Source organism: Electrona antarctica, assembly GCF_951216825.1.
Source record: "Electrona antarctica genome assembly, chromosome: 16".
NCBI classification, from domain to species: domain Eukaryota; kingdom Metazoa; phylum Chordata; class Actinopteri; order Myctophiformes; family Myctophidae; genus Electrona; species Electrona antarctica.
The window spans coordinates 36,858,873-36,886,303 of NC_136797.1; the positions used below are offsets into that span (position 1 = coordinate 36,858,873).

The 27,431-nt window shown below is 44.2% G+C and overlaps 1 protein-coding gene across 1 annotated transcript in view; it reads right to left on the reverse strand.

Annotated features, from left to right (window-relative positions):
- Positions 1-27,431, reverse strand: part of csgalnact1a (chondroitin sulfate N-acetylgalactosaminyltransferase 1a) — a 50,162-nt gene that overhangs the window by 16,100 nt on the left and 6,631 nt on the right. Inside the window, exons 2-4 of the mRNA XM_079524140.1 lie at positions 18,407-19,925; positions 11,842-12,058; positions 8,630-8,731 (exon numbers count right to left, since the gene is read on the reverse strand). Of these exons, the coding sequence (XP_079380266.1) occupies positions 8,630-8,731; positions 11,842-12,058; positions 18,407-19,232 (1,145 nt within the window). The 5' untranslated portion in view covers positions 19,233-19,925. The remainder of the gene's footprint in view (positions 1-8,629; positions 8,732-11,841; positions 12,059-18,406; positions 19,926-27,431) is intronic.

Genomic DNA, 27,431 nt, shown 5'->3' on the forward strand with positions numbered 1-27,431 from the left:
CAGACGTAAAGGGTGTTCAATAGCACTGATTTATGCACAAAAAAAAACAGCAACGATATGCAACACATTGGACCAGGAGGTGGAGGGACACTAACAGGAATGTAATAGAACTTTTTTAAATGATTTAATTAAGTATCCTTAATTATAATTCTATGACTAGCTCTTATTAAGGTACTATGAATAATAACACACACACACACACACACACACACGCGCGCGCGCACAGTGGCTGCTTCTATATTAGAGACTAAAACACGCTAGAAAATAAAGATAACAATAAAGTTGTTTATGTGGTTAAAAGTGTCTCGGACAGGGGATTTGTTGACAAAATAGAGCTTGTTATGTCTGGAGTAAGAGACTGGAGTGCAGCATTAAGAAAGAGATTTATTGCATCTTGAAGAGCTCATGCACATGCACTGATATGATACTCTGAGGTGAGTGGTCTATATGCAAAGCAAGTTGCACCATAAATGCACCATTTAGCATTTATGGTGCATTTACTAGCCTGAAGGAACGCTCCCTGAATATACCAGCTGAATATAAACACAGCGCACGCACGCGCACACTCGCACGCACGCACGCGCACACTCGCACGCACGCACGCACGCACGCACGCACGCACGCACGCACGCACGCACGCACGCACGCACGCACGCACGCACGCGCACAGTCCAAGGGGAAAAGGTCCCAATGAGGAATGGATAGACAGTGGGAACATAGACTACTTTTGTCAAACAATACTTGATGAATAAGTTGCATGGTCTGGGTATATAATTACGGAGACGTGATTTGATTTACAATGCACATCATAAAGGGTGTGACCTAAACGCTTCATTCAAAGGCTGAAAAGTTACTCTAAATTGGAATGCAACCAAAAGAAATGTCTCTTAAGTTGTCAGGGGGAGTTAGGAACTGTTGGAAAGTTCAGAGGGGTGTCTTTATCGCTGAAGAAACGCATAAATTAGTAGTACATGAACATGATGATGTTCTGTGTAAGATATGCTTTTCTTTCAAATGATACGGAGCCTGCAAGTTAGTTCAGTCAGCATACACTCGAGACGTTAACACACTTGTGCATTACTATGTGGGTGTATACAGTGTTCTGCAAATCCCATACGTCATACGCTGATGTGGCAATCAGCTGACCAATTGGGCGGGGTATTTAAGCTCACCTAAGTCTGTGTTCTTTCTGCGTTCCTTCTGCATTCCTGGTTCCTGGTTGTTGTTATGAGCTGTTTGCTCCCACCGCCACCCCAGCATCACCAGTGGGCTCTGCTATTAGTTCTGTTCCCCATGGGAGTTCTTATTGTATATCTATGTCCCTGCTCTTAATGGTTATTGATGGCTATATAATTGTGCTGAGCAGGGAGAAAAATATATACACACTTGTATTCACATTCTATAATAAAATATTGGTTTATTGGATTTGTGAGTTATCTGATTGAAATGCTTTAAAAAAAATCACACCCGTGTGAACTGAGTGTTGCAAATCCCCCCCCCCCCCCCCCCCTCTGTCTCTCTCTCTCTCTCTCTCATTAGCAGGCAACATGCAGCACTATCTCTCTCTCTCCGTTTCTGGCACAACAGCGCCACTTTTGGTACTCATTGGTACTGGTCACACACATAGTCACACACAAACGGACATTGCTGTCTGTTGGAGTGGTTGCACCACTCAAAAATCAACAACAGGAGATGCATTCACATCTGTGTGTAATCTTTCAAAATGCTAAGCCGTTCAGCATCGTATTTCCTTGTGACATCAATGCTTGAATATTTTTCCAAATTTCGTAATAACTGTATACAGTATGTCACTTTTGTGAATTTGTAATAGCTACGGCCGGGATACATGTCCCGCAAGGCTATGGACTGGACAACTGTCTGGCCTATGGGATCGATTCACTCCTGTCCTTCCACCTTATGGGATGTGCAGCTAGAGAGAACTAATATGCGCTGCATATCTCTGTGATCTCTTTCTTTCATAGTCAGATCTGTAATGTACAGTAGGTCATTGACATTATGGCTACACAAAGTTGACAGTCAACTGCACGTGAAAATGTAGTATGAGACTAGTTACACTACTACATGATCTCTTGGTGGCGATAATAAGATAAATGTGGAGGTCCATCACAGCAGAGGCGCCTAAACTTACTCGCTGTGTGATGAAAAATAGTACTGAAATATTCCACGCTTCATATTCAATCAACAATTGTGGTTATCCTACGTAAAGTACTGTACCACATTATTAGGGATGCTATGTATCACAGAACGAAGAAAGAAGAAATTAAAATACAATATTTCATGGATTAATGAAGCTCAGCTCGGGTATGAATTATTCAGGGTAAATGTTATGGTGTCTGTATTTTAATGATTCACTTTTGTATTCAGGGATGATTGTGGATGTATATGTGTGTTCTGCACAGCAGTGCACACATGCAGGCAAGGCAATAAATACAGTAATATGTCCTATATTGTCCTTGTAGAGTAAATCAAATTGTTGAGCAAAATGGGTTGCTCTTGATGTATTTAATTACATTTGGTCACCAAAAAATAAAACGTTTGTATTCAAGGAAAATGTTTAATTGTGACTCCAGAGACGAGGCAAAACTGGTGATGTATTATTCATCCTAATAGCTGCTGCACCATGTGAGAACATTAGCTATTTAAAGCATGCATCCCGTGTGTGTGTGTGTGTGTGTGTGTGTGCGTGTGCGTGTGTGCGTGTGTGTGTGTGTGTGTGTGTGTGTGTGTGTGCGACGTGTGTGTGTGTGTGTGTGTGCGACGTGCGTGTGTGTGCGACGTGCGTGTGTGCGTGCGTGCGACGTGCGTGTGTGGCGCTGTACAGCGTATCAGGCTAGGAACTTAATTCTCCACCCTGCAGTGTCCTTAGTATCTTTATTGCTTTCCATGTCTAGAATACACAAACATAATCTACCGTACAGACATCTTCTCTCTCTTCTCTGCCTCTCTTCTCGCTGGTGCAATATCACATACTTATTAAATATGAGTAGGAGCTAAAGCGCTGCAGAGGTTCACATTTTGAAAAAGTGTCAAAACAACAAGCGTACTAAAGAAGTGTCATGTTCCCACACAGCAGCAGACCAGATCCTGTTAGTTCTGCCAGGGAGAGACACATTTTCTCTCTATCTACAGCTTAGGTTTTACACCGTCGTACGGCTGTGTCGCTCACTGAAAATCTACAAGCTGAAAACGTATCACGATTCACGATGCAACGCATTTTGAGCTTGTAGATCCGCTATTTTCAGCAAGCAACGTACTGGTATTCATTTGTACACCAGAGTGTACAAATGAACCATCTCTCTCTCTCTCTGAATGAGTTTTTATAGTGTTTGTATTTGTAGGTAGGTATACAGTATGACAACAACAACAATTTGACAGGCATTGTAGTTAGAAAAAGTACAATTATTATATAATTACATACAACATGGATGATACGGCTGCATCCAGCTGGTACTACACCACGTCTCCAGAGACGTACTGTATCGAATAGTTTTTTTTTAAGGTCTGTACGAGACACGGTTTGTTCTTTGACCAAAGTCTGGAACAGCAATGAATCTTTTTTTTTTTTTTTAAGATATTTTTTTGCGGCTTACGCCTTTTATTGGTTTTTGAAGGGACAGACAGTAGGCTGACAGGAAACGGGAGAGAGATGGGGGAAGACATGCAGTAAAGGCCGTGTCGGGCTCGGGAGTCGAACCCGCGGCACACTGCGACTGGATTACCAGTCGGGTGCCCAGACGGTTACGCCACCGCCTGGGCAACAGCAATGAATCTATCCTAAATCGACTGGTTGCTTCATTTCCTGTTCTGAGCTGCCATTAAATCAACCAGCTGCCATTCCAACTGCAATCCATAACGTTTATGTCATCATACCATTACCCGGGAGGCCAAACATCTAACCACCCGTCCAAGAGGGAATTAGCCTGGTTAACCACTCCCCCTTGAAAACATGAAATCTTTTCAAGGGGGAGTGGTTAACCAGGCTATGAGGGAATCCCTGCGTTGGCACTTTTGACCTTCAGGCAATACTACTTCTCTACCAGTGGGTGTCCGACCTACCTTACAATGGGTTCTAAATGTCTCAATGGAGATTTTAAGCTATACCAAACCGTATACAGTAAAATACAGAGGTGCTGTATATGTCTGTTCTATACTCTCCGTCTGTTATACACGTGTGTCTTTAAAGGCCCTGTTGATTGTACCTGATTCAGTGGAAACCGTTACAAGACCGTCAGACCGCTCTGCCTGGATCGTGTATATATAGAGCCAACAAATGGACAGTGAGGATGACTGTGTACTGTGATGGTTCCAAGGGGAATCAGTTGTGTGTACAATACAGAGAGAGACAGGCACTAAAGCATTAAACATTTAGACTTTTTATGCCCCTCCGACGCAAGACATTTACAGCCCAGTTGTCAAACCCAAATCTGATTATTCTGGTGTGAAAAGATCAATAATAGTGTGGCAAGAATATGTTGTGTCTTCTGTGTATTTCTCAGCGAAATGTGACGTCAAACATTTCACAGCGCCAAGCCTATATTCTGTACGTGAGTAGGAGAGAAAGAGTCTTCAACACTTCAAACTGGGGACTTTCTGATTCCTAGAGCGCCGCTCTACCTCCCGAGACATTTGATAAACAGCTTGACAGTCCTCTCTTCTCACTCTCTCTCTTTTAAGATTGTTGTCTGTATCCTGTTTGACAATCTGCTTCAGATTTGATGGATTCCTTCCTAGTTCACTTCCACTCCTCAGCAACCTGCTCTGCCCTCTCTGAAATACAGTAATCATGCATGTGTATTGATTTATATCAAATGACTAAAGCCCTAACTACACCAAAGGGTCACCATGTAACTCCTTGGGTCCAAACGGTTGCAAGGAGTTAACGCTAAAACCATCTCGACCCTTTGGTGTGGTTTGGGCCATTGAATTCCATCACTAGGGTCAACGTGGGTCAACATGCAACAAGACATATCACACCGCAGGGACAACGCAAAAAACGTCTTGACCCTTTGGTGTGGTTAGGGCTTAAGACTGCATCACTAGACCTTACCATGCACTGTACTCTCTCAATCATACGAGCACGCGCGCACACACAACACACACACACACACACACACACACACACACACACACACACACACACACACACACACACACACACACACACACACACACACACACACACACGCACACGTGGTATCAGATCACAAACTAATGATCCGCCTTGCTACTGGAAATAGATACTGAAGTGTGTATGTGAGTGCGTGCGCAAACATGTAGGCCAATTTGTAAACAAGCGTATGCATATTGTGTATGCGTGTTACATCATGTACCTCTACTGACATTTGTATGGGTAATTGGGTATCATGTTGGGTATGCACGCGCACGCTCGTGTGTCAGGGTACATCATGTGGATCTGTATGTGTGTGTGTGTGTATTCATGGATCATGCACGCATCCCTTTACGTGTACCAGCATTCCTATGTAATCACCTAAAGATAGCAATCGTCCACAACTAAACAAACGCATAATGACAGCATTCACTCAAGCCAGAGAAAGATGCTCAGATGAAGGGAGAACGAGAGGCTAGGGAACAGGCGCTGTCTCTCCAGGCAATCGGAGCTTGTTGACAGTGGCCAATTCACACTAACATAAACAGTTATATAAGTGTCTAGTGCAGCTACAGTTATTGGCTTTGAGCAGAAACTTTAAAAGCTTTAAGTAGTTCAACGCTGGGGGCGTGTTCTCTCCTCCGCGTCATCAGGGCCCATACCCGAGGCAGGTTTGGCAAAAGGGCCTTTCTGTGTGGAGTTTGCATGTTCTCCCCGTGTCCCCTCACAGGGGTACCCTCACAAAAAAATGCAGTAATCCTGGTCTCTAAACTACCTCCCCCTGGGCTGGCCAGCCGGGGCGCCTAATGGAGGGGAAAGGAACTGGTCGGAATTACGTGTTCCTTCCACGTGCCACGTGCTCCCCTGTCAGCGCCCAGGATTACATTAGATAATTGACACTGGGTGAAAAAATGGGTTGCAAAATCGTGGGATAAAAAAAAAAAAAGTAGTTCAACGCCAGAAAAAAACCCTCAAATCACGAAGGTATTACCCGATAGAGAGTGTGTTTCAAGGCTACTGAAAGCTTGGAGACATGTGGAACCGAACAGACCAACATCGTCATGGCAAACCCTGCTGGCTCTGTAGCTCAATAAACAGCTGACCTGATCAGCATGCTGCTGCATACAGTATAAGCCAGGGTAGCCTGGCTAATAAACCAGACTAATATCACACAACACTGTCGCGGTATATTAGTCTGGGCTGGCTCCACTTGGATTTCATTTCCCGGGGGGCGGGTTCAAACATTTTCTCTTTGACGCAATTGGTCAGAGCTACTGTCAGTCAAAGGTCTCAAGCATTGAACGTCACTGTACCAAAGCCCGCCCATATTGCATACCGTGTCCCGATTGGCCCGACCTGTTCTCGGTTGTAGGAAAGAGGCGTGCTACTGAGCCTCGCCAGACCCTAATCCGCTGGCAGGCAAATATCTTTTTGCCAACGGCTGATTCGGTCTGGTTTATTAACCAGGCTAAAGCCAGGGGTCAATGTGAACGCAGTGTGTGTCAAGGCTGACCTGTGATCAGCATGCATGCACAGACACTAGGGTTCAATGTGAATGCAGTGTGTGTCAAGGCTGACCTGTGATCAGCATGCATGCACAGACACTAGGGGTCAATGTGAACGCAGTGTGTCAAGGCTGACCTGTGATCAGCATGCATGCACAGACACTAGGGGTCAATGTGAACGCAGTGTGTGTCAAGGCTGACCTGTGATCAGCATGCATGCACAGACACTAGGGGTCAATGTGAACGCAGTGTGTGTCAAGGCTGACCTGTGATCAGCATGCATGCACAGACACTAGGGGTCAATGTGAATGCAGTGTGTGTCAAGGCTGACCTGTGATCAGCATGCATGCACAGACACTAGGGGTCAATGTGAACGCAGTGTGTGTCAAGGCTGATCTGTGATCAGCATGCATGCACAGACACTAGGGGTCAATGTGAACGCAGTGTGTGTCAAGGCTGACCTGTGATCAGCATGCATGCACAGACACTAGGGGTCAATGTGAACGCAGTGTGTGTCAAGGCTGACCTGTGATCAGCATGCATGCACAGACACTAGGGGTCAATGTGAACGCAGTGTGTGTCAAGGCTGATCTGTGATCAGCATGCATGCACAGACACTAGGGGTCAATGTGAACGCAGTGTGTGTCAAGGCTGATCTGTGATCAGCATGCATGCACAGACACTGTAGCAGTGGTTCCCAAACATTTTCATGTCAAGGACCCCCAAAATGATACTCATCAGCCATCAACCCCCTATTTGAAAATATATCCCAAGGATCCCATAAGAGAAGATTTTTGCAGCTCTAGCAGTGATTTTCAACCATTTTTTATTTCAAGGGCCCCCCAGTTTGACCTGAATTATGCTACGGTCCCCTGTTTAATGGCATTTCTATATCTGGGACCCCCAATTTATATTGTAAAATCAAAGTTAATTTAACTCTTAAGAGTGTACACATTTGTACACTCAGAGTTACAGACCCATACGGGTCCATTTGATCCTAATTATCATTTAGCTGGGGACCCCCTGGAACTCCCTCAAGGACCCCTGGGGGTCCCTGGACCCCACTTTGGGAACCACTGCATTAGAGGTCAATGATTGTGAACGTAAGCTGCATCGGGGCTGACCTCTGACCTCTGCGCTGCCGGCAGCGGTGACTGAGCTCTCAGACTAAAATTAGCTATACAAAATGTTGAAATATTCTGTCCTGCATTCACATTTAAATTTATATGCCGTCATTTTGTAGTAATTTCTGAAGAAAGGCTCGGTCTAGTGTACTGAAGAAACGCTCGGTCTAGTGTCCTGTCCAGGAAGTGTACTTGTACATCAAGGTGCCTCGCTAGCTCTGGAAGCGTTGGTTACCAAGGCAACCTACTGTACTTACTGTACTGCTGCGCTGAGGTCTCTGAATCAGCATAGGTAGCACAGAATACACCTTTCTATTATTCATCAGGTAGAAGACACCTAGGGCACCTCAATGAGGTAGGAGCGTGTGTGTGTGTGTGTGTGTGTGTGTGTGTGTGTGTGTGTTCGTGTGCATGCGTGTGTGTGTGTGTGCGCTCGCACCTGCCAACACTCCAAAGATTCTAGAAGGAGTCTGCAATGCACTCTGCATACTTCTAAGTTCTAACCCTATCTCAAGCTGTGCTCTCGATTTATAATTTATACATCCTGTTAATCTCCCGATTTCATAAGTCATGCATGGGCACATAATGCTTCCCTCTGTGCACTGCAGTCGTCGAAACGGTACTTTTCTTTTACCTAAGCAAAAGTATCAATACTACAATGTAAAAATCCAGAATTCAGTACAAAGGTATTGGTAATTATGCAGATTGTCCCTTACCTTACACCACTGCCTATATACGACGCTAGTTCGCTCAAACCCGCTCTGTTCACTTTGTTGCTGAAAAGTGGATGAAGTACTATATCCCTATATACTATATCCAGAAGAAATGAGGGGGGGGGGGGTGCCTGCATGTGTGTGAGTGATTGCACCAACCTGGAGGTGTTCTCAAGGGTGCTGCGGACTTCACTCATCTGCTCCTTTCCAAAATACACCACTGTCAGATGAACACGACCGTCCTGACGCACACACACTTCCCTGGAAACACACACACACCATTTTTACACAAGAGTTATACTTACTGTATACTATATACTGTACAGAGCAGATCTACAAGCTCACAGTCCGTCACTTTGTGCCGTGCTGCAAGCTTGTACACCGGTAAAAAAAATATATATACCGGTATTTGAAAAATATCAAATGTTTGGAAATATTTGAATCGTTTTGGGGATCCTTGGCAGGAAAAAGTTTGAGAACAACTGCCCTATTCAAAACTTTTAAAAAAAGTTGCAAATTGCTTTGAGAATAGCTTTTGAAATGTTTTGCCCACAATAGGGACACCAGGTTGGAAGTGGTTGAAAATCGGGACATTCGGTTGTATAATTGTCGATACCGAATCCCAATGTCATCAAATAATAATAATAATAATAATATCTGGGATTTATATAGCGCTTTTCTCAAAGTACTCAAAGACGCTTTACATGTGTGGGGGCCAGGGGAGAGAACATGAAGTTGCCGGACCGACATATCGGTTGGGCTCCACTAGAAAATGCCCTCAAAGGACACATCCAGAGAAAGAGACAAGTAAGACCTAGTGGGACATTCCTATGTGCATTTTAATGGAGACATGTCAAATACACCACACACATGCTGACCCTCCCTATGCATGCATAGATGCACAACACACAAACACAACATGCACGCACACACAAGCACAACGCACACATGCGCATGCAGTCATGCACACATGCATGCACGTGGTACAGTATGCGCACTAACATGTGTACATTGTCCTGTTGCATCACACAAGGACATGTGTGGGCCCACTATTGTATGTTGAAACATGTGCGTGGGTGACAGCAATATACAGCCCAACTCATGATGGTTCTGTGTGCAAGTGGGTTGTTTTTGTAATGAATACAAATGTGGAAAAACACATTTAAATGATTGTGCAGTACAGCATTAACCTGACTCCGCAGCTAGAGGCGGGATAGCTGCTGCTGATTGGCCAGGCCGTTTTGTGGCCGGGCATCAAGTCTGCCTGAGAGTTCCCAGATGGGAGCAGGAGGGGGGAACCCAGTGTACTCTCTGCTGCCCCATCTGGCGGAGTCAGGTTAGTATAGCATGGCTTAACAGCTAAAAGACTCACCAGTTTAGGTGGTGTTGTCTCATTTTTGGTTTCTGCTTTGAAAGGTCTGAACAGTCTGCATTATTAGAACTAAATTGCTTTTCACTATAGGGTGTGACATTATGTCATCTTTTCAGTCTACAGAGCAGGAAAATTAATTTGATATTCATCTGACGTAGACTATTAGTAGCAATGAAGGATTTTTCAGTGCCTGTCTGGCCAATTGTGTGGTCTACAGTCTACACATGTTTGCTTGTTGTAGCTGTGCAATGTGCTGCGGGAATTGGGAAATATATCTGAAACACAGAAAGCTAATACAATCCGCAAGTGTGAAACGTCACGTGGCGTGAAGCGACACATTTCGAGCTTGTATATGTGCTACTTTTGATACTTTTGATTTTGAATCCTGAAAAGTAAAAGTTTTGGACATACATAAGGTTTCCACCCGACAGACTATAGGCAGGTGTCTGAAACGTCCACAGCCCACCTCCGAGATGCAGAGCGCGACGGAAAGGGTACCACCTGAGCATTTGTAGGACCATATATGAAGTTAAGGTTGAACATGGGTGCTCCTTTAAGCCCATTTTCAGCCTCACAACGCGTCGTGACCTGCTATTTTCACAACTATAGAAAATCTTCAACTACAGTATGAGGAAACATGCCCAAAATAGGGACACAAGGTGAAAAGTGCAGGTTAACTATGAATGAGGGTAAAGTGTTAGCTCAGCAACTTTTCTTTATGAAGTGGGAATGCTAGCTGTGCTGTACCGTATATCAAACACTGCTCTTCCCAGGGGGCATTTTAATGTGCTACAAGACTGCTACTAAGCAGGTTTTACATGTAAAAGAGCTTTGATAAGCAGCAGCAGGCATATAACAAATCAGACTTCAAGGAGGATGTTTCTCTACTGATGATGCCAGACTGCTGAGCAATGAGGAAATAGTGGTATTAGCTGATTAGTTTGACTCTCTCGTTTGTCTCTCTCCCCGCCACCCATCTCTCACTCTCTCGTCCTCTCTCCATCTCTCCCTTGCTCTATTTCTCCCTCTCCCTCTCCCTTCTCTCTGTCTATATAGGATACAGCAGGGTTCCCCAATAGGCGGCCCGCGGGCCATTTGCGGCCCGCGGAGCGCCCCCTTGCGGCCCGCGGAAGAATTAAAAAAATAATATAAATGGAATTAAATGGGGGTCAGTAGCCTATGCATGTCAAACTGGGCATCCTTTTCAAATGGGGTCTTGCCCTGAAAATTAATTTTCAGGGCAAGACCTCGACCTCACACGTGCGGACTCGGCCCCCAGCCTGGTACCCTAGTCAAAATATGGCCCTTGAGAAAAATGAATTGGGGAACCCTGGGATACAGTATGTGCATGCACGCATGCGTGCTGTCAGTTTGTGTGATTGTAATATTAGGGCTACAAGCTAACCACTGTCCAGACACAATGATCCCAGCTCATCCAAGAAAGGACACTGATTAAACATGATTACTTTCCCCCCAAAAGCATCTATGATGTTTATTCTGTCCTTTCCCTTGTTTACCCAATCCCTTCTCTTGGTGTAAATGTCTGCCTTCCTGTCCGTGCCTCTGGCTTCAGACATCTCCCCAAACAATATGACTCAACCATCCTACTGTTTCCAAAAAGGATTGCCATGCACATCCATATAGCTGCTGGTGCAGGACAGAAAATCTACATGTGGTGTTGCCAGTGACCTCAGAAGACCGCTTGTTGGTCATTAAACTTATTCGGAGCCGCAGCTGTTGTGCGGAATTCATTATATTATTATTATTTATTTATTTATTAGTTATGGTAAGTTGCCCCGGTCAATATGGCAGCAACATTGATGTATGATGCAGTCGCCAATGCAGTGTTGACTCAATATATAATATATGGATTAAGTGGCTTGCTCAGGACCACTTTGACACGTAGACTGGACCTTTCTGATTATTAGATGGCTTTATAGCAAATTAAAGCCGTTTATGAATTAGATATTAAAGTAAAAACGAACTAGTTGAGACTGACCTGAAGTTGTGCATGAACTGCTTGAACTTCTCTGTGCGCTTGGACAGTGGGACGATGATATTGATGAGGACATTGGATGTGTCCACTCTCTCATTCTTCACCTTCATCAGTGGACCAAAGGGGCGGAAATACACTAGGTGACGAAACTCTCTGCTGGACTCTCCTTTGAAGGTTAGCTCATACAGTGTCCCTTTGTCCTTCTCCGTACGGGCAATTCCTGTCCAACAAGACAGACAGATGTTAAATCCAGTGGTTGGAACAGTTTGGACAGTGAGTACCATATGTAGTGTCTTGTACTGTACATTCTGTATACTGTAAACACCTCTGGTGCCTGAACAAAGGATTACTGAAAGTAACTCCACCATGAAAAACGGACATGGACAATTACTCCCCCATGATGAAACCATTGACTCATAATCAAAGCGACGGTGAAGAATAATTACATCCCTGAACAAATCAGTGCCTGACAACACAGAACATAGATCTGAATATACTGCATGTTAGGCCGCTTGTACCATTAAATAAACAGTCTGTTCTATGCATCCTGTTTCTATGTGCAGCTAAGCTTGCACCTGTTACTGGCTGTCTTACTAGCCTGCCAGGGGACATTCATTGTTGACATCCTCTGATTGTTTTAAGAGGAAAAGATGACCAGCCTGACAGATGAAGGAGCGAGGATGACCAAGTTGTAGACTATTCATAACACAATATCAGTGAAGTTAAAACAGGGAAGTTAACTTTAAGCACTGATTTAAACGAGATTCATTATATTGACAGAAGTGTGCTTCAAACGGTGTGCATTTCTGATCATTTTAATTCAATTCCTCTAACAAAACAAAACATGGTGTGTAGTCTAGGCTGGGACGTCATTATGAATGGCTTTTGTGTATTATGCTCTGGTTAACAACAGTGGTTAGAGGTACTGCTTTACAACCACGTGGCAGCTGTTTTATGGGAAATGGGTGCTAGGTCAGTGTATACTGTAGGTCTCCTGAGAAAGGTACGTATATGCACTGTACACAGTACACTATAGAAGGCTTGACACCCACACAATATACACAGAATCAGACAATAAAGGAATTCAGTGACAACCAACAGAAAAAACAAACAAACCTGAACCTTGAATTAATTTGCAATTGTTGCATTATCAATGCAACAATTGCAAATTAATTCAAAGCTCTTTGTTTCTAGAGTCAGTACAGGAACAGTTTTAAACCAGTGGACCAGAACACTCAAAATGTATTAGGTATACAATAGATAGATAGATGGATGCACCGGATAATGTATTAACGCCAACGTAACCTACATTGTCCTTTGTTACAAGGCACATTTAGAAAGATGCATTCAGTAGAGCGCAAATCTCCACCAGGAGACATACCCTAATAATAACAGTGATGTATGCAGTGAAATGTCTACCTACAGTCATGACAGAGTATAGAGCAGCATGATTACCAGGTGTACACCATCTCTACTGTCTTCCTTCGTCTCCTTCCTCCTCTCTCTCTCTCTCTCTCTCTCTCTCTCTCTCTCTCTCTCTCTCTCTGTGATGGCATGTGATGACAATATTTTGGGGTTGGGCGCAATTATGAAATGGTACAGGCCGATGGGGGGGGGGGGTTGCAACATCAAAAGTGCAACCAGAGTAGGTAAAAAACTAATCTTTTGGACACTGAACTGAAGTCATTGAAAATAATAGGTGATGTATATTGTCATCACAAGGACAAATATGAAGTTACAATATTGTAGCCGAATATATCGCAAGTGTGCGCGGCCCTCCCAGCTCCAATGTCAGTAAGGTCCTGCACGTAATTCTGAACAGATTCGTGCCATTCATGGTTGTGTTCAGTTCCCTCCCTGCGTAATGAATTCCTTATGACACTGGTTCTCAAAGTGGGGTGCGGGGACGCACAGGGGTCCTTGAGGGGGTTCCAGGGGGGCCCCAGCAAAATGAGGAACAGTTTAACCACTTAAAGGGGAAAACCACCCATTTTCAACATTTTACTATGTCATTAATATACCTTAGAGCTGTTGTGTGGACATAATACAAAAAAGTCCCCCCATTCTGTGTTTCCTAGAACTGTAAGTATGAAAAAAATCATTAACATGGTGAAACGCATCTTGATGACATCATCAAGATGTGTTTCACCATGTTAATGATTTTTTTTCAGACCTCTAGTTCTAGGAAACACAGAATGGGGGGACTTTTTTATTATTTCCACACAACAGCTCTAAGGTATATTAATGACATAGTAAAATGTTGAAAATGGGTGGAATGCCCCTTTAAGCACTATTTAAAATCTACATCACCCCACCCCCACCTACTAGCACTGCAACCATAACCATGCTGTTCTCAGAGACAGGTGTGACATGAGAGAAATGGTGTGTCAATGTAGAATGTCGACACTTTCAGGTGGAAACGTGGTATCTCTTTATTTTTTATAGCTCAATGTTCCAGTTACACTTATGTATCGCTTTTAGTTTTACAAATATTTAACCACTTAAGCCCTATCTCTAACTTTCTCACAAGGACGGTGTATCTAAACTTATATGAAAGAAAGACCTCTCACCGCTCAAACATAATGCTTGAACAGCAAAGTATAGAATACCAGAAGAAATGAACTGGGAAATCATCTGGAGAGCTCAATATACAGTACTTCATAAAGCTGACACATTTCTACTTACAAAATTAAGGTTTTGTAAGTGTTGGTTTTATAGCGAACATATGCACATATACAAATGCATGCACGTACTCAGATACTGTGTGTGTGTGTGTGTGTGTGTGTGTGTGTGTGTGTGTGTGTGTGTGTGTGTGTGTGTGTGTGTGTGTGTGTGTGTGTGTGTGTGTGTGTGTGTGTGTGTGTGTGTGTGTGTGTGTGTGTGTGTGTGTGTGTGTGTGTGTGTGTGTGTGTGTGTGTGTGTGTGTGTGCGTACATACGTGCACATGCACACAGGCACACAAAAACAAACACAAAGACAGAAAGAGCACACTATAGGGAGGGGGAGAGAGAATGAAAGAGACTGTAAAGAAATGCACTTATACATTTTGTCAGAGTTCAAGATCTTTTGGTCAACTCTTACTTGAGGCTAGATGTGATACTCTTTACTCGAGTCACTCTGCAGGCCTCGGGACTAGCATGAAAAGGAAGAATGCGATAAGGAGCAAGACGGAAAGAAAGAGGAATAGGAGAGATGGAGCAAACAGAATAACAAAGAAGACAGTGCAGGATCGGGGACAGGAAGAGAGAAATTAAAATAATTGAGGTCAGAAGATTAGCTTCCTGTGTTGTTAGGCTTCATCATTGAGAGGGGCGGGGCTTGGCTTACATGTAGTAAAATACTGTATATTTGATCAGACTAGGCTAAACATCATCACTTTGTTTTACTGATGCATTGCATTCAGCCTCAATTTTGAGTGTTTACTCCTAGCCTATCTGGTATGTGTCAGTGTCGTGTGCAGAGCCGAAACCCATTGTGAGCTTCAAGAATCAAGTGCTTGTAGATCTGCTATATTCGGCACGCGACACTGAGACGCAACAGATTATAGGCTTAACCTTTTGTGTAGCTGCATGTACTGTGTACCAACCTCAGCACAACAGTGCTGGTGGTACAGTAGGCTACTGGCCAGGCTACTTTGTGTGCTTCCATTGTTCTAGTCTCAGCTTGCAATGCTATTTTATACTGTAGAACAGGGGTGGGAAACTGGCGGCCCGGGGGCCACATGCGGCCCCCACCTTCACTTAAGGTGGCCCTCAGGTTAATGTCAGAATACTGATATAATATTGGTTTCAGCTGTTACAATTCCACAACATGCGAACATGACACCGCTTTAATTACTTCAGTCTAAATTAGTAGCTCATTGCGCAACACAAGTATAATTAAAGGCATTTGAAATTACATAACAATATTAATTTTCAGGATTCCAATTCAAAAATAGCAAAAATTCAAGATTTCAATTCGAATATAGCAAAAATAGCCGATCTACAAGCTCAAAACGCGTCGCAGCGCGACGCGTTTTGAGCTTGTAGATCGGCTATTTTTGCTACGACAGTAATATATGGCCCTAGGGAGTGAGTGTGGAAATATAGTGGCCCTCTCCATCGTCAAAGTTGCCCACCCCTGCTGTAGAAGACTATGGGCTGGCGATTGTGGAGTTTAAAAGCACCCGTAATCCATGCCAAATTAGTGCGGCGCCCTACCAGATGAGGCACAGGCTGCCTCATCTCTCCTTATTCTCCTATTGCATCTCTTTGTAATTTTCTCTATAATCAGCAGAAGTGAGTGCCTGCCACTTCCTTGTGTCCATTGTGTTTATATAATTGTATAGTCAAAGAAGTTATTTGTGCCAGGCATTGCGCGGCTTGCATTTGCTCGTTCAGTTCATCACGATCTATATACCAAATGAAAGCCCTCATTTCGTAGTTTACATAGAACTTTGACATTGAGCGAGTTGTGATTCAATGAAAAGACGAGTGTTCTTGGCTCTGTGCGGGGTGGGGGAAAAAACTAAAAACGGGATGGGTGGGGGGGGGGGGGGGGGGGACGACGATTGCAGCACAAGTGAGACTTCAAGGCAGCAACATCACTCTTCCATGGGCTATAGACTGTAAGGCTATGAAGCAATATAGAACTGGGCATAACGGGCAACGGATATGGGATCTCTTAAAGGCAATGGCACGTGGACCGGTGATTGGTTTAATTATTGTAACGCCCAAACCACACCTATGCATAATATGACGGGTAACGGAGGTGTTTTAGGGATTTAGACAGGTAACAGAAAATACCAACTTTAGTGGGGGAACACCCCTTCCCCACTGCTAAATCCCCAAACAGTGTATTTAGAAAGATCGAACGAAAATGGAGCCCTATAAGTATACAGAAAGTAGCAAGGCTACAGTACATTATAAACCTCTACATTGTGCTATAATAGTTTAGGTAGAAGGTTGAAAGAAATGTCACTTAAACCTCAATCCTTTAAAAGGGATATTTCACTTTCAAAACAACTTTTGGCCATTTTATCATCTACTCAGGCTTATATGTACACCACAGGCAGATTTTAAGTTGCTTCAGTTGATTCAGTATTTAGATATTTGATATTCATTTTAGCTGCCCCGCCCCCTTCCTATACAAACCCATTGTAACTTCAAACTCCATTTTAACCATGATAGATTCATCGAAAACACCGTCCTTCTTTCTGGTGACTGATACTACCCTCGTGAGGGGGCTGTGTTTTTTCATTTACTGTTTTCATTTATTTTCAATAATGTCTTGAAAAGAATCGGGAGCAAGAGGAGGCCGGAGGACACTAAAACATTATTAAAAATAAATGAAAACAATAAATGAAAAAACACGGCCCCCTCACGTATTAGGAGGGAAGTATGAGTCACCATAAAAAAGGACGGGAGTGTTCGATGAATCTAACATTAAAATGAGTTTGAAGCTACAATGGGTTTGTAGTCTCTAGGGAGGGGGCAGCTAGGGCAGCTAAAATTAATATCAAATATGTAAATACTGAATCAAGCAACTTCAAAACTGCCTGTGGTGTTCACATAAGTCTGAGTAGATGATAAAATGACCAAAAGTTTGTTTGAAAGTGAAATATCCCTTTAAGTAATGTAAAAATACAAGCTGATGATGGGAGATGCCATTTCCTTTTAAGCAGAATATACTGTTATGGAATGAGTCTCTCTCTCTCTCTCTCTCTCTCTCTCTCTCTCTCTCTCACACACACACACACACACACACACACACACACACACACACACACACACACACACACACACACACACACACACACACACACACACACACACACACACACACACACACACACACACACACACACACACTGAGTTACTTCACTTGGTGATGTCCCCCTGTAAACAAGGAGCAGCTGTGTTCATGTCCTACGGCTGTCATGTGAGTACATTACTGTCTGCAGGATATCCTGACTTCAGGAGTCTCTCTCACTCTCATAAAACATTTACACACTAAAGCCCTCAGTGTAGAAATTGACCATTACTACTGGTCTCCAGGACCCCAATCTGTCATGATCATTCATGGCCTCTGCCCCTACCCTGTGTCCACCTTCCCTGTCATTTATGCCCATTCCTGTTTTGACTGACCTTGCCCATTCTGTCCCTTGACCTCTTCTCTCTCCTCTCTCCTCTGTTATGCTTGACTTGATTGTACTTTGGGTACTGCATGTTCTAGTTGCCTTTTTGTTGGTCTATGTTCCTGAGAGTTTGTTCCTTAGTTTCAGTGAGAACCTATAGTTGCTGTTTAATTGCCCTGTGAGGTGCACCTAGGTCTGTAGGTTTGGTTGGTTCAACTGAAATTCTTGGTTTCTTGTGTGTATCTATCTACAGTGTCAAGTCCTTGGCATTAATACAACTCTGAGAGAGTATACATGGACACTAATATTTGGTTTCCATTTGTACACTCAAGAGATACAGCCTTGAAAACCCTTACTTATCAAACATTAAGCTGGGGAACCCCCACCCCCTGGAGGTCCCCATACCCCACGTTGACAACCAGTGGTTTGTGTGTTGAGTTGACGTATCCTCACCTTCTATGAAGTCAGACGGGGTGTAGACCTTGCCCGTCTTGCCCCCTTTCCCCAGACTCTCCACCTGAGCCGGCGGTACCATATTGAGGCTATGGAGGGCTGTCTCCAGTACATCCCCCAGCTCGTCTCTCCTGTCCTTCCTGACGGGCTTCTCCTCCGGGTGGCGGGTTAGCCCCGTTTCCAGCTGGTACACCCTCTGCAGCGTGAAGCTCTCGAAGGGGACCACCGCGTACTCACTGGGGAGGCGGGTGCCGGCGTTCACCTCTGCCTTCAACAGCTGGCTCCTCAAGAACTCCTGGAGGTCGGCCTGCTGGCTCTTGGCCCCTTGTGCCTCCCCCAAGCCCCCCCCACCACCCCGAGCCATGGCCAGCACCCCTCCTTGTCCCTCCGCGGGACCCCCAGGTCCGGCTGCCGCCCTCTCCAGGGTCTCCTGTACTCCTTTGAGTTGCTGGCTCCTCTCCTGCAGAGCCTCCTTCAGCTGCGCGATCTGTTTCTTCAAGGAGGCGATGTGGAGGCGGTGCTGCTCCTCGCGCTCCTGGAGAAGGGCTTGGTAGGACTGGGCTCCTCCTGGGGGGCCTCCGCTCTGGACTGCTCCGGTTCCTCCTGCTCCTCCCCCTCCTGCCGCGGGCCCCACCCCAGCCCCGGGCCCCGTGCCCCCCAGAGTGAGATGGTTGGGTCCGGCGTGGGGCAGAGAATGGCTCAGTGGCGGCTGGTCAGAGTGTGGGGGACTGCAGGTCATCACGTAGAGGAGAGACAGCGAGCAGCAGACCAGGACGAGTACCCCTCCCACGCGGGACGCCCAGGAGAGGAGCCCACGGCGCAACATCACAACGCACTTAATGCAAGCCTTCCGATTTAAACAGCCATGCACCCAGATGGAACAGGACACGACGACGCACACACAAACACATGAGCCTATGTGCGCGGGTACGCACGCATGCTGAAATGGTATAGAGTATATTATAACCTTACACACTAAGATAACGCTTGCATGTGTCACTTATTATCTTTAAGCTGCCAGCGAGGGTGGGCAGAGTAGTTAAGATATCAGTGTTCGGTCATTGTATCAGAATTAGGTCATTGCGTTTCCATTGACATGCTAGACATTTCGTTTTATCACTGCTATAATATATTTATCCACGTCGAACGGCAAAAAGTGTAAAACACTTTGCGTTCCCTCCCGTTCCATTCAGCTCCACAGGCCAGACCGTGGATCTATCAGTCATCTGCGACTCATATGTACAAATGATGTCATAGTCTCTCAGTTGGTCCAGAATAATATCCTTTTCCTGTCTGCGTTGCAGTCAACAGCTCTGAGATACTGTCTAAGAATGTGGCCAGGATATTGAACGGTGTGTTGTCCCCCTGTCTCATGGAATGCAGAATGCTCCACTGGTCTCGTGTGAAGGCTTGATGTCACATCCAGCAGGCTGGATGTGCAGGGCATGAGGAAACGGATCCTCTGTGGTCACTGGCGGTTTCGTCATGGGCTGCACAATCCCCCTGAGAGCTCTGAGGGCTGAGACAGACAGACAGACAGAGAGGGAGAGAGGGAGAGAGGAAGGGACATTTTTATAACTTGATGATTCTTAACATCTTGCACCATCATCACATACTTTTACTGTTGTATTGTTTAAATTAAGTCTAAGAGAGGAGGAAAACATGCCAGAGCACTCTGACATGCTAGTTTAGAACTGCGTGCCGAGCCAAAGCCAAACTAAGCATTCCTCCATGACTACAGCTCCTGACAAAACACTGAAGTGTCACCGAAGTGTGAAAGAATGAAGCAATGTGCGAGGGCATGTGTTTGTGGCCGTAAAGTCTATACGGACACGCACGCACGCACGCACGCACGCACGCACGCACGCACGCACGCACACATACACACACACACAGTGAAGTGTAGCATACTACAGTTTCTGGATTGTGTGCACACATATTTGAATTTGAATATGAATGGATGGATTTGTGTTTTTCTGTTTCAGTATCAGAGTTAGAGTGTGTGTGCGTGTGTGCGCGCGCGTGAGAGTCTATTGACTTAGCGCACAGTTCGCTCTTTGGCAGGGCTAACTGAAGCCGATCCTAATGAAAGGATTAGTTTATGGCAGTAGTGAATACTGGACTGTGCTCTAACTAACAGCTGAATGAGGGAAGACAGGACATCTGTTCTGCCAGACCTCCACTGCTGAAAATGTTTGAAGCAAGGACGATTGGGCTAAATGAGATCTTATGCAGTTATGGTAAAAAATAAAAATGATTTGATGTACAGTAGTGTCACTCTCATGTAACAGTCAGTCTCTTAGTCAATATCTTAATGAGGTCATAACTCATAACATAAGGGTGACTAAACCTCGAATTAACCACTTAACCCTAGTTTGTCCTTTAATTAGAAGATATCAAGTTGGCATAACACAGAATCTAAACAAAATAATGTGATGATTGTGATCAGTTACTATGGGACATTAACATCAGGTTAACTTGCGTAATAGAATAGAATAGAATAGAATAGAATAGAATCACAGTTGCTGTAAGTGTTTTTGAATCAGCAAGAAAGAGAGGGTAGCCCTTTGGAGAACCTGATTTGGTTAGTGACACATGAACTGATGCAGGAACATATCACTAAGAGAGAAGATGGGTCTGCTCCAAACCAAATACTAATATCACTAAGAGAGAAGATGGGTCTGCTCCAAACCAAATACTCTGTTGCCAGTTGCCACACTTGTTCACTTCACGCTGTAAGTCCCAATGGAAGTGGGAATCATTTATTCATTTATTTTCCCATACATTTCATTGGCTCGGCAGCATATTTGAAAAAGAAACGCACATGAAATGTAATTTGTGTTTCGTGTTCAAATCTGGTGCAGAGCCAATCAAACAAAGCAATGGAACGATGAAGTGAATGAAGAAACAGGAACAGGAAATGTGTATTTCCCCAGGTTGTTATGCACAGGCCATACAAACCATGGATGGATAAAGCTTATCAATTAGATATAGCCACATAATATGATATCTATGCCATGGTAATAATGTCTCTAGATGTATTCATAATCACTGCACAATCACTACTAATCACTGCACAAATCAAAAATCGAAAGCTTCTATGATAATGATTCTAAGATGATGTTTCAGAATTGCACCAAACTAGTTTTGTATGTCTAAAAGCTGCTATCCATTATGATGATTGTGATTTTACATTCTGATGTCAGACTCATCGACTCATTACGGTGGTATGCAATTATGGTCCCCTGCACCTAGACTTAGCAACCATTATCGTCATTCTAATTATGCTTCTAGGCTAAACCTCAGGGCTTAAACACATTGTGGTGGAAATGTAACATCATTCTCTTGTTCATTCACCACTGGTTTCCATTTATTTCATATTGCTAGAGCTATGGAGTAACTGGAAAATAACCGTCTTCTTTCAAATTATTATCATCTTGCAGATAGTGACTCTGACTTTCCCGGTTTAACCACTTCATTATATATATTTTTTTATCCCACGATGTTTGTAACCCATTTTTCACCCGGTCCCACTGCCAATTGCCTAAGCTGTAATCCTGGACGCTACTCTCCCTCTGCCAACCTGGGGAGAGCCCTGAACTGAGCTCATGCCTCCTTCAATGCATGAGGAGTGAGCAGGCCGCTTCTTATCACCTGACAGGGAGGAGTTTCCCTGGTAGGACGTACCGTGTGGAAGGAACACGTTATTCCAACCAGTTCCTTTCCCCTCCATCAGGCGCCCCGGCTGACCAGTTTTTTGTGAGGGTGCAAACTCCACACAGGGTTTGGGCGCTGATGACGCGGACAAGAGAACACACCACCCAAACCCGGGACCTTCTAGCTGTGAGGCGATAGCGCTACCGACTGTGCTACCGTGCCCCACCCTATATACTTCATTGACCGGGGGCACCATGCATGCATCATGTTGTGAGCTTGTAGATCTGCTATTTTCACCAATGTGCACCACAGAATAGGGACGCTATAGTTCATGTGGTTACATGCATGCTTCTTTTTTTTTTGCGGCTTACGCCTTTTATTGGTTTTTGAAGGGACAGACAGTAGGCGGGAGAGAGATGGGGGAAGACATGCAGTAAAGGCCGTGTCGGGCTCGGGAGTCGAACCCGCGGCACACTGCGACTGGATTACCAGTCGGGTGCCCAGACGGTTACGCCACCGCCTGGGCCACATGCATGCTTCTTGTTTTGAATAAGACCACAATTTTGATATTTAAGTGGATGAAATCATGTATGCTTTTTGTATGGGGCAGCATAAGACTCCAGTGTGTTCATTCCACCTTGAGTTTCAATAATAGAACATTGGTTGATATTGAAAATATGTTTTTTTTTTAAGATATTTTTTTGGCTTTTTCTGCCTTTATTGATAGGTTGAAAGTAGACTGACAGGAAATGGGGAGAGAGATGGGGGGAAGACACGCGGCAAAGGCCGTCGGGATCGGGTGTCTAGTCCGCGGCACGCCGTCAGGCTGGCTTAGCAGCCTAGGTGCCCAGACGGTTGAGCTAACCGTCCGGGCCTGAAAATATGTTTTATGTGGCAATACATTGTTAGCCATGCGTATGAAATGTCTGTTTGTCCATTAAAACATTTATATTTAGTTTCTGAACCGTTTCTGATTTTCAGAGCCTGGGTTAATTTGTTAAGCGGCATGAATCAAGTGTGAAACTTAGTTATTAATGACACAGTCTATCTCTGTGTATATAATTGATGTGTGTCCCCCAGTCCACAAGTTTGTCCACCATTTGGTACTGCAAATACCTAAACAAACTTTAGCCCTGAAACACACTAGCCCACTGTGTCTTAACGTCATGTCCGAGGAACAACCAGGAGTCGTCCTGGACCCTTGACGTAACTCTCAGAGTAAAATGACACTTTACAGTGTAGATTGAGGTCCCAGAGATAAAACATATTATAACTTTGGTGTCCGTGGCCTCAAACTGTGGGTCTTAAAATAAGGTTGAGCTGACCAGCTGACAGTTTAACAGGGTTGTCACAATTAAAACATTTACAAAAATATTTGGGGCTTTTAGGCTTCATAAACAAAAGTTACACAAGGCAGATATAGGAATTAACCGAGTAGAAATAGACGATCTACATTACAAGCTCAAAACGTGTCGCATCGCGACATGTTTTGTACTTGTAGATCTGCCATTTCCACTATTTTTGAAAAAATATATATTAAACCTTTTAACATGGTAATGATTGATCATGACGATTATGCAAAACATTATTACGATTATTAAAAACAGAATTATGGAGGCATATTGAAGTATGATTAATGAATGGTGACTCCATCAAACTGCTAAGCCTGTACGTTTGAATAAGTTGATTCACATATACCTAAGGATTCAAATTAAGGCACAACTTTCAAATGAAAGCACAACTCCTATCTAATGAATAAAATATTGCTGCATAGCTGTCAACTTTTTATGAAAACGAATGTCCTCTTGCCCACAAACCCAGAGGACCATCACTTCCAGTAAATCAAACTGGCATTGAGTTTCACACAGGAAATGATGTAATTGGGGTACGTTGTCTTGGCAACTCTTGCCTCAGAAGTAGTCCCTGACTGTGTCCTTAATTCACCCACAAGTCAAAAGAATATACACAATTCTAAATTAGCCTAGTGAAATAACACTGTCTTAGCATTTTAATGTATCTTCTATTTCACTGTTTCTCATGCTGGTGGGCCATTAACTAAAATATAGCAGGATGAAGAACAGTTATGTTTTACAATCTTTTGAAAATAGACAATTTACAAGCTCACACAAGGCATCGCGATGCGACACATTGTGAGCCGAAATATGAAATGGGGCTTAAGTGTACTAGAAGTATAGAATAGTGCATTAGTTGCGTTATATCGCATTATCTTCGGGATTTTCTTTTAGCTTGGTACAGCCTGGTATAGTAGAAAGACAAGAAACTCTGAAAAGGTGCATGGGAGTCACTTGCAGCAAACGGTCTGGGCGGCCGGGAATCAAACCAGGTACTTGCTGTCAGGCATTAGAGGACATGTGGTACACAGGGAATGACGTGTATCACACCATGTCCACATCAATACGATAAGAGTACATTACTACACCAGAAAAACGACATAAACAAACTGAAACAAACATTACTGCAACATGTATTATGATATTGCAAGAGTTCCTGTTTCTGTGTGGTTTTGTGGCACAGTTATAACTTCCCCATTTCTGTTTCTATTGGTTTACACACTCTGGTCTTATTGATTAGACTCAGTCACAGATTCCATCACAAATCTCCCACATCTGTGTTTGCATAATGTTGTTTGGATTGAGGGCCGAGAATCTACAGAGCGTTATTTTAGAGCAGTGTAAACAGTTTCAAGCTCATACACAAACAGAGAAACGAGCTTCAGTGCCCACGGCTGGGCCGGGGATGCATTTCCCTTGCTTCCTGAAATGACAGAGCTGATAAATGGTGTTTTTCCCATTTCTGACACATTGAATTCCCATTTTGCCCGAAATAGAAATAGAACTAATAGTTGCAGGGATGAGAAAGGGAGAGTGAGGAGGAAGTGGGGCAGTTGAAGATATGAAATGAATACCAAATGAACTATCAGAAAGGAAAGAGAGGGAGAATGCTAATGAATTTGCATGGCTCTTTTCCAAACAAGGTTACAAAATGCTTTACAGAACATGGTAAACTAGAAAAAGTTCCTCCACCAGGAGGATAGGAGAGTGTGTGATGTTTGGCAAAATGTTTAGGAATTGTGTGTGTGTGTGTGTGTGTGTGTGTGTGTGTGTGTGTGTGTGTGTGTGTGTGTGTGTGTGTGTGTGTGTGTGTGTGTGTGTGTGTGTGTGTGTGTGTGTGTGTGTGTGTGTGTGTGTGTGTGTGTGTGTGTGTGTGTGTGTGTGTGTGTGTGTGTGTGTGTGTGTGTGACGCGACTTGACTTGATTTGCAGCATTTTGTTTGAAACGGAGCACTTTGGAAGCCATTCTTAGCTAATCAGGATGGAGTCTGAAAAATCTGAAAGACATGTTTCGTTGAATGACTCTAGAGAGACTGTGTACCAATTTGCGTGATGTTTGGACAAAATCTGTAGGTGTACTGTCAAAACATATGTTTTGCACAAAGCGGCCTCCTGGTGGCGCTACAACAAGCCAATGTGAAAACTTTTGGGCAGAGGTTCAGCTCTGGCATTCAGGGAGTGTGTTTGTGCAGAGTATGGCTGCGATCAAGCCAACGGTGCCAGAGATTAGCTGTTCACAGACGGACGGACACACGGACGGACGGACGGACGGAGTGCAAAACATACTCTGAGACAAAGAGCCACAGAGAGAGAGAGAGAGAGAGAGAGAGATGGGTCTAGAGATCAGAGGCACCTCCTGTGTTGATCTCTGGGGCATCTGGTTCAGACACAAAATGCACTTCCTGTCCCTCCTTCTGCAGCTTCCTGCCTAGAGGTGTGTGTGTGCGTGTGCGCGCGTGTGCGTGCGTGTGCGTGCGTGCTGCACCTACATATTATAGGTGAGGAGAAGGAGGTACAGACAAAATTGACAGATGATTTCACTATGTGGGTGCAAGAGATAAGAAGGACAGACAGAAAGAAAGGACAGAAGCATAGTTCTAATTCTCAATTCCCCTGTTCCATTCATAGACAAGCGTCACACCACTGCAGCAGAAGTCACACACCGATGGCATATTGTGTTTGCATGTGTTTGTCTGTGTTGCAGTGTGCAGACCATAGCCCTTCATGTGTTTGTCTGTGTTGCAGTGTGCAGACCATAGCCCTTCTGTGTCTGAGGTATAGACCTTTTACACCGCAACAGCACTTGAAATAGACTGGTAGGATAACTCGCGGGTCTAATGATACTAGATTCAACATTCCAGATTTGTAATGTATTGTCACAACTTATAGTTGTGTAGATGACACATAGTGTACACCGATGGCGGCAGAAACCATGCAAGGCACCGAACAGCACATCGGGAGCATTTAGGGGTTCAGAGTCTTGCTCAAGGACACTTTGACACTAACTCTCGGGGAGCCCGGGTTCGAACTGGCAACCTTGCGGTTACCATCCGGCCACTCTACCCCTGAGCCACCGCCGCCGCTCATATTAAGGAAGGTATTGTGCATTTGACTAGTTTCTAGCCTACCATGTTTTTTTTAGACATGGAACCACTTCAAAAAACAACTTTTTCTTTTTTTTGTGGACCCTAATTAATCCCGCAGGAGAATTTAAGTTTCAGCCAATCATTTCAGATTTCGTTCGAGAACTATGAGCAGCTAAGGTTTAAGTGTGTTGCTCAGGGACACTTCTACACGTATTACTGGGCTCAGGGCCAAATTAGCCAGTGGGGCCGTGGCCCAGGGGTCCTTGGCTCTCTGGGGCCCTTCAAGGAAACTGGACCACGCGGACCACTGGGTTTGAGGCCCTGAAATTGGCCATTGATTTAGTTAAATTAATGTCAAAAAGATGATAAACACAAAAAAACCCCCACAAAAATCTTGCGCGCTCGCTCGCTATGGGGGCCCCAAAAACATTACCGGCCCAGGGGCCCTTGTGGGTGTTAATCCGTCCCTGACTGGGCTGACCATGACCTTCTGATTACCAGACCGCCTCTCTACGCACTACTAAGCTATATGGCTGCCCATAAGCAAATAACAAACAAATAATACTTCTAACTATTATACATGAATGTGCGTACTGTGCAGAATTTGTGTATTATACAATTAATATTAACCCATTTGGATCTGAGGCCGTTTCTAAAAACAGTTTTCTGAAATATGAATAGGCCTAATAATAATAATGTATAGCAATGACACGGATGCTGTCCCGGATTTAAAGGTATAAAGTTGTATAGGTTCAAAGGGTCATGTGTCAATGTGCGTGGCATATTATATTATATTGCATTACAGTGTTTTAACTAATTAAGTTTGTGCTCCAATCAGGTCAAACAGAGACAGGTACATGTTGGCAACTTGGCTCACTGGAAAGACTGCTATAGTGCTACACTAAATGGAATCGAGCCATTAACCACTTAA